The sequence below is a fragment of the Pterocles gutturalis genome, unplaced genomic scaffold, assembly GCF_000699245.1.
Source record: "Pterocles gutturalis isolate BGI_N339 unplaced genomic scaffold, ASM69924v1 scaffold45805, whole genome shotgun sequence".
NCBI classification, from domain to species: Eukaryota; Metazoa; Chordata; class Aves; order Pterocliformes; family Pteroclidae; genus Pterocles; species Pterocles gutturalis.
In genome coordinates, this window is record NW_010147575.1 from 4,600 (window position 1) to 11,856 (window position 7,257).

At 51.0% G+C, this 7,257-nt stretch overlaps 1 protein-coding gene across 1 annotated transcript in view; it reads right to left on the bottom strand.

Annotated features, from left to right (window-relative positions):
- The window catches only part of KLHL18 (kelch-like family member 18), a gene marked incomplete at both ends in the record, with an annotated part of 7,645 nt that extends 3,479 nt beyond the window's left edge, over positions 1 to 4,166 (bottom strand). Inside the window, 5 exons of the mRNA XM_010086086.1 lie at positions 131 to 267; positions 540 to 700; positions 1,742 to 1,940; positions 3,715 to 3,855; positions 4,036 to 4,166. Of these exons, the coding sequence (XP_010084388.1) occupies positions 131 to 267; positions 540 to 700; positions 1,742 to 1,940; positions 3,715 to 3,855; positions 4,036 to 4,166 (769 nt within the window). The remainder of the gene's footprint in view (positions 1 to 130; positions 268 to 539; positions 701 to 1,741; positions 1,941 to 3,714; positions 3,856 to 4,035) is intronic.
- Positions 4,167 to 7,257: the final 3,091 nt, after the last annotated feature.

A 7,257-nucleotide genomic window follows, 5' to 3' on the forward strand; every position in this document is an offset into this window, starting at 1 on the left:
CTTAGACCCCCCCCAGTCCCCCCCCCTGCCATGGGCAGGGACACCTCCCACTAGCCCAGGTTGCCCAAAGCCTCAAAGTCCGCGATCCCACCGCCCTACCCAGCGAGCAGGGAGTGGCTATGCAAGGTACCTGCTGAGTTAAGTCCTCCGACGGCGTAAATCAATCCCACGATCGATGTACAGCACCGAGGACGCGTCTTGAACGCCGGGAGGTGCGGCCGGCGCTCTGGCATGAGGTGATAATCTTTTGCCTCATCAACAAGGTCCCTGAAATCAAAGTCAAATAGTTAAAGAGCTCGACTGATAGGATGGAATCTGACCATCTTAAGTCAGATGAAGATTAAAGCAAGTGACTTTCCCCCACCAAGGTCAATACTTCCAGACGGCAGCGTGACCCTGCTGCCAGGTTAAAACTGGGGAGGGCGCTTTGGTTTTTTGCGACGTGAGGTGCTCCATCCACAGAAAGAGGGAATTTCAGTTTCTAAAACTGCTAAACCCACATTCCTGGGTGGTTTTCTAACCCCCTGTCCCAGCCTCACCTGCATTTGTGGCAGCACCGGACCAGGTCGTCTTGTTGCACGCGGTCAGTGAGGAACTGAGGTCGACAAAGGGGGAGGCGGATTTTGGAGAGGAGCTCGGGTAGGAACGACTCTCTCTGGGTTCGGTCATACCGTATCCAGGCTAATGCCGCTTCAAACACCTGCGGAAGGGAGACAAGGGATGGTGGCGTTTTTGGGGTTGCTTTTTGGGGTCTTTTTTTGCAAGTTCCTGATGGAAAAGAAGCCACATGTTGACAATGATTTTTCTCTGATCTCAGACGACACGGTTTCAGGACAGAAGGGTGATGCTCGATGTAGCACCAGAGCGCTCTCCCATCGCGTGATGCTCGGGCGGCTTGGCTTTGGCATTGCTTTCTCTGCCTCTGACTTAGCTGGCAATAATCCTGACCTATCGTCCCGTGGGATGGTATGGTTAGCAGGAACATTTGAGGGAGCTGGGAAAGAGAGTTTTGTTAGAGAAGGTGGGACAGAATGCAAAACCTTGTCAAAAATCAGCAAAAAAAATTTCACCTGCCCTATTTTGGATGAGTCCAGATTACAAAAGCAGCCTGCTTTAATTGAATTTAACTGGAGACACGTACTCCTTGGTTCTCAGGACTCTCCCAGTTAATGCCTGAGCTGGGTTTTCCTTCTCCACTTGTGCCCTTTCAGGGGCATTTCAGACGAAGTGCTGGTTAATGAGCGCTCTCTTACCCCACACGGGGATGGCTACAGGTCTGCTTTTCATTTGTCACCTCCTCGGGAAGAGCAGGACACATTTCCCGGCTCGAGGACAGGTTCTGTTTCTCCTGCAGACCATCAGCCCAGCCCCGGTTGCTCAGCCCTGCTTTCTGCTTTTTCCAGGAACAAGCCAGTCTCAAGGTCCTCAGGACCCAACACATCCCACCTCGGTCACCGATGAACCAAAGCACCTCAAAACAATATTTTGCAAAATCTATGGTCCGAGAAACTCTACCAGGCATTTCTCAGAGCAAGGGAACGTTGGCAGGATTGTGGGGCTCAGGGAGTCATCACAGCTCTGCCTAGCAGCTCTTCATGTACCCACCGTGCCAGGGCATCTTCTCAGCTTCACGCAGCCCTGGAATAGGGTGGATATGACCCCATTCCACTCCCAAGCAACCAAAAATCCTTCAAGAAAAAAAAAATAAATCCCTCTGCCAAGACCTACACGAGGCGCTCACCTGCTCTTCAGACTTCACGTTGAGCTCATCCCTAGAAATAAGCTCCAGGACGTCTTCAAAAGGCAGCGCCAGGAACTCTTCGGACATGGAGACCTCCACGAAGTGCTGATGAATGAAGCTGTTGGCAGCGTCGTAGAGCACCGCGCACATCATCGTCTCCGCAAACTGCCGCACTCCCAGACAGTTCTTGGGGTGAAGCCTGGGAAAGGGGGGAAGAGGAGAGCAAAAGTCATGTCAGATGAATGGGAAGAGAAGAAAGAATTAGGAACAGCTTCCATGAAGCAACGCAAGCCTCTGAGGATACATGATGCAGCAAAAGCCACAGCTGTGTCCTCTCCAGCGATGGCAGGTTCCAGCTCACTGAAGGTGAATCCACAGCAGAGCCAGAGGATGGAAACCACGACTTAAAAATCCAGCACCTTCTTCTTCTTTTATTTTTATTTTTTTTTAAACTCCACTATTGGACAAAGCTGGATTCAAGCACGTTGCACAAACCATCAGCCTCTGTTTTCCATCTCGCATCTTTTCCAAGTACTACAGCACAGCATCTGTTACAGCTTCATTAAGCCATTTCCCAAGATGAAGGAGGTTTTCTCACCAAAGATGCTTTTGCAGCTGGAGGTTAGGCAGTGAGAAGTACCGCTGGGGATCCGAGCCTCTCTCCGGCTCAGCCCAACGGCCGCTGCAGAAACCTGCTCGGTGGCATGAAGGAGCTGGAGAAGATGATGTGTTACAGTGCTCTGCAGAAACACGTACGTGTCCCGGACACTCCCGTCCAAACAAGAACTCAGGGTGCATGCTCCAGCTCTTCAGGGTGGTCAGAGTCGACCAGTTTTCTTGTTTTTAATCCAAGTGACAGCTGTGCACTCAAATCCAGGACTTAGCTTTGGAGTTGCTCCTGGTGGATTTGGGGGAACTTTGGCAGCTATACCTGAGAAACCAAATCACCTTGCCTCATCTAGATATAACTGCCTAAAGCCAGCAGGGACTCTAAAATCATCACAGAATGGTTTGGGTTGGAAGAGACCTTAAATCCCACCCAGTGCCACCCCCTGCCATGGGCAGGGACACCTCCCACTAGCCCAGGTTGCCCAAAGCCTCATCCAGCCTAAAAACAACACAACCCATCTCCTTCCAGCTTGGTGTCACATCCAGTATCTCAAATAAAATGTTTTTTTTCTCAAGAAAAATGAATACTCTGTAGCCTTCCATAACTTAATTCTAAACAGACTGCAGACAGGACGCACAGGGGACTGGAAATTGAGACACGGAGGAAAAACTTTTCTCCCCAGTCCATAGTTTTAGGATATTTAGAAATAAAGAAAAATAACTGGCGGTGACGTCCCATTTGTTTGGTAGGCATGTTTAACATCACGCCAAGGATTACACTGAACAGCTGCAGGGAAATCAAGCTGGGGACAGGAGGGGGAATGAAACCCGTAAGGCTGCCTGGCACCATCCGAAGATGCGCGTGGTACATTTCCAAAGAACAGCCTTGCTTTTCCGTTTCCAGACCATGCTGCTGGAACAAAGCTTGCAGCCAAACACAGCGAGGGAATTGAAAAAAAAAAAAAAAAAAACATGGGATCAATTTAAGGCTCTGCCACAGCTTCCTGTCCAGCTCCTTGGCTGAGTCGCTTTGTTCTTCTCCTCTTAAACACGCAGCGGGGGGATTACTGCGAGGACGGGTTCGTTAGTGGTACAGGCAGTCACGTACGATGGGCTAACTCTTAAAAAGGGAAATGTTCACTCTGTTTTACTCCAGGTATTAGTTCTTACATCTGGCCAAAATATCGTGTCCCAGCTACAGCATCTCATCAGCCTGATAAATTATTTTCTAGGTAACGAGAACAGTGAGTCTTGGGAGACACAAACCTCCCCATCACACCGGCAGGAGCCGTCCCGCTCCCCCCCAAACCAAAACTTTGCTGCTGGTAGGGAGCAGGGAGCCAAGCCAGGAGATGAGCCCTTACCTCTCTCGGAGGAAAGTGCAGCAAGCGTCTTTGATGTTCTGCAGCTGAAGGAAACTCGCCCCCATCAGCAGCGACTGGACATTCTGCTGATCGATGGCCAGGTGACCGTTGTAGGCAAAGTTGATCAGAGCCTCAAGTGCGCTAAAAAAAGGGAGAAAAGGCAGAAAATCCACTGAGTTCAAGCTAGCATGGGACTCTATAAATAGAAAAACATTTTTTGGTGCCGTTTCCACGAGAGGGTGGGATTTCAAGCCTTGGAGGCACGACGCCGATGCCCGCGGTCCCTCTGGACGCCCTCACTGACGCTCCTCGGGGCCTTACCTGGGATCCATCCCCTGCATGACGATCTCGTCCTGCTTGCACTCCATCATGTCGTTGGTGAACATGGCGTGGAAGTAGGGGATGGAAGCAGCCAGCACGATGCGGTGAGCGCTGAATTTATGGTCCCCGACCTAAAAGGAGAGAAAAGGGGAAGGAGAGCAGGTCAGCACCATCCACTTCCAAGCACATGGTCCGGGTGACTCCCTGGAGCGCTGCTCCACCAGCCCTGCAGCAACCGAGGGCTGAAAAATGGACAATTTCCATTCGCAAACCAGACAGCAGCCTGCCTCTTAAATTCAAACTTTTGGATCTGCTTTTTCATCCTCTTAAGCCATCATGAGTAATCAAGGGGGCAAAGCTAAAAGAGTTTCCTCCTCCTTAGCTCTTCCTCTGAAGCGATGACCGGCTCATGGGTTAAATCCTGCGCATCGTGTACCCTCAGCTTACGCTCATGGCCAGTCCCCGGCCAGTCCCCTTCGCTGCAAGCTGGCGGCTCAGGGCTCATCTTAAACCTCTGCACGTTCGCTTGCCCCAGCTCTGCTGCTCCTGCTCACGGCGGTGTCCTCGGCAGAACCTTCCCCAGCTACAGAGGGAGGCTTGGCACCAGCTTCTTGCATCTCTGATTCCGCTTCTCACTCCTACAGACGCTCTATATATAAAACGTTATTTTATTCTCTTCTGAATTACCCAGGTCTGTGCTCTCTGGATTACTCCTCTGTCATTTCAGAGATTTTTTCCCCCTAATTTCCAGGCTAACCTGGCTCACACCAGTCTCTGCTCAGCTGAGCTTGGGCAGAACTTCCCTTTTTTCCCCACTTATGCAAGATTTTCCAACCTGAGCTTTGTCTTTCGAGGACAAACAAGCTAGTAGAGCAGGTCCTCTACTCTCGAGGAAGCCCTTCTCTTCTCCTCTGCACTTTTCTACGAAAAGCTTCATCGCCCTTTCATGTCTAGGCAGCTTACTAACAAAAACGTTGTTTACATGCAGGTTTTTAAGGTTCCCAACGGTGCCCTGCCTCTCCCTCTAGACCCAGAGCTTTCACACCCAGCAAATACAACTCGCTGGGAATTTAGAAAGAAAAATTCCTGATGCATTTAAAAAAAAAAAAGAAAAAAAAAAGAGAGAGAGAGAGAGGAATTAGGCAGCACACAAGATGCATAAGCAAGTGGGATTTTTTTTTTAAATTCTTTTTAAACAAAGGCATTCTCACACAAGCCTACAAGATATTTTTTGAAGCAGCCTGACCTCGCAGCTGCTGGCTGCGCACGACGCTGGGACTCAGGATGTTCAGTGCACAGTCAGCTCCCAGCGCCGCACGCCTCGGGTGCATCTGCTCTGCCCGAGCTCCCCCATTTCCAATAACGCCCCAAAACATCCAGTCCAACGGCTTCCAGGACTTGCTCCAGCCTGGCAATGGCCGGACAGCTTTTGGAGAGGCTGGTCCCTGTGCTGGCCAGTTTAGGGGTGCCCGTACCCCGACCCGTGCCAGCGTCGAGCGGGAGCCGAGCGCAGGAGCCGGACAGCAGTGGGGAAAGAGGCAGGAACAAGAGGACTCGCTTGGCAGACAAGGCCTAAGATGATGTTCCAGGAGAGAGAGGGGAAAAAGCAGAAAATAAGCTGATCAAAGCGAGAGGATGGATAATTTATGGCAGCAAGCTGCTCAGGACAAGCAGGGAAGTGAAGGCAACGGTTCTACCAGTGCTATGGGCTGGACCACAAATTCTTCTTCCACAGATTGCAAAAAAAAAAAAAAAATCATCATCAGCTTCCTTGTGTGGAGGCAGCGGGATGGGGAAATCTCTGGCAAAAGGAGCCGAGGCTGCTAGGACTGGCAGAGGAGCCCACGACGGAAGAGGGGACCGAGCTCGGGGGCACGAGCCCTGTTCAAATAATAAATATTTGCAGATCTGGGCTCCCTCCCTCCGACTTTACACAGCCTCTTTGTAAGCCAGCGCCAATTCTAGCCTGGCCTCTCAAGACGAGAGGTTTAAAAATACTTCTAAATACTCTGAGGTTAACGAGAAAAGCCCAGAAGAGGAAGGAAGCGAGTCGAGAACCCGCGCACCCCTGCGAGCAGACAAAACCCTCGCTGTGTCCGCGGCTGCGGGGTTTTCACGTCGTCGCTCCGCGCCGAGTCCAGCACGCCTGCAGCCCAACAGCTTCACTTCTGTTCGATTCTCCACGTCAGCTCGTGCCCGAGGCGCCGCTCGGAGAGAAGCGCAAGAGGCACAGGATGAAGAGAAATAAACACAGAGACGCGGGCGCTGAAGCTCTTTGTTTGCGACTTCTCGCCGGGGAAAGCTTTACGTAGGACCAACCTGGTGATGACTAACTCCACGTCCCAGCCCCGAGGCTCAGCGACGCCAGACCTGCTCGGTGAGCTTCCCAGCCCCGTCCTACCCCACGGATGAAGCCGCCGACGGGAGGAACAAACACCGGAGGAGCTAAGGAAATGGGTCTTGTTATTGTCATACCTTCATGCCGCACCTCTCGTGCGTCGCACACGACGCCCGCCAGCCTTGGACACCTCGTGCTGGAGCTGCAGGAGGGCTCTGGGAGCTGGGTGGCAGGAGCTGGCCTGTCCTTGTCACCTCCCCAGCTCCTCGCTGCCACGTGCGGAGAAAGGTGTGTCACCAGCATCACTTGGGAGCTGGGGGACAGGCGCTGCTGCTAAAGCAAGAGGGCTGTTTGTCAACCAAGGGCTGATTCAAAACTCCAGGCTCTTTTCTTTTATATGAGACGCAATTCTTCTTTAAAATATATATATATTTTTTTTTTTTGCTCAAAATATTTTCAACTAAAGGGCAGAGGACCGCGGTGCTGGTAGTCACCAACCAGGAGCCGAAACCCCTTCCCAGGTGTCTAAAACATCCCAAAACCCAGCAAAGCTCCATTTTTACTTTCAATATTTCCCTGGCTTAAAACAAGCTGAAAGAACGAGGCCTCGTAGCTCGAAATATTGTGGTGCCTGGGAGCAAGTCAGTCCAGCTGCAATATTTCCTTGGGTTTAAGGAAAGCACAAGACGTGTTGGGATGAGCATTCCCATCCAGGCAGCATAGGATGTGGAAAAACATTTCAGTTGAATTTCATTTCCACCCAAACACAATTTGCCAAAAATCACAGCTCTTCAAATGTCATTTCCCCTTTTTAAAAATAATAAGAGTCTTAAAATCGAATAGATGCTTATTAAAACCATACACTTGCTCCAAAGAGACAGCTG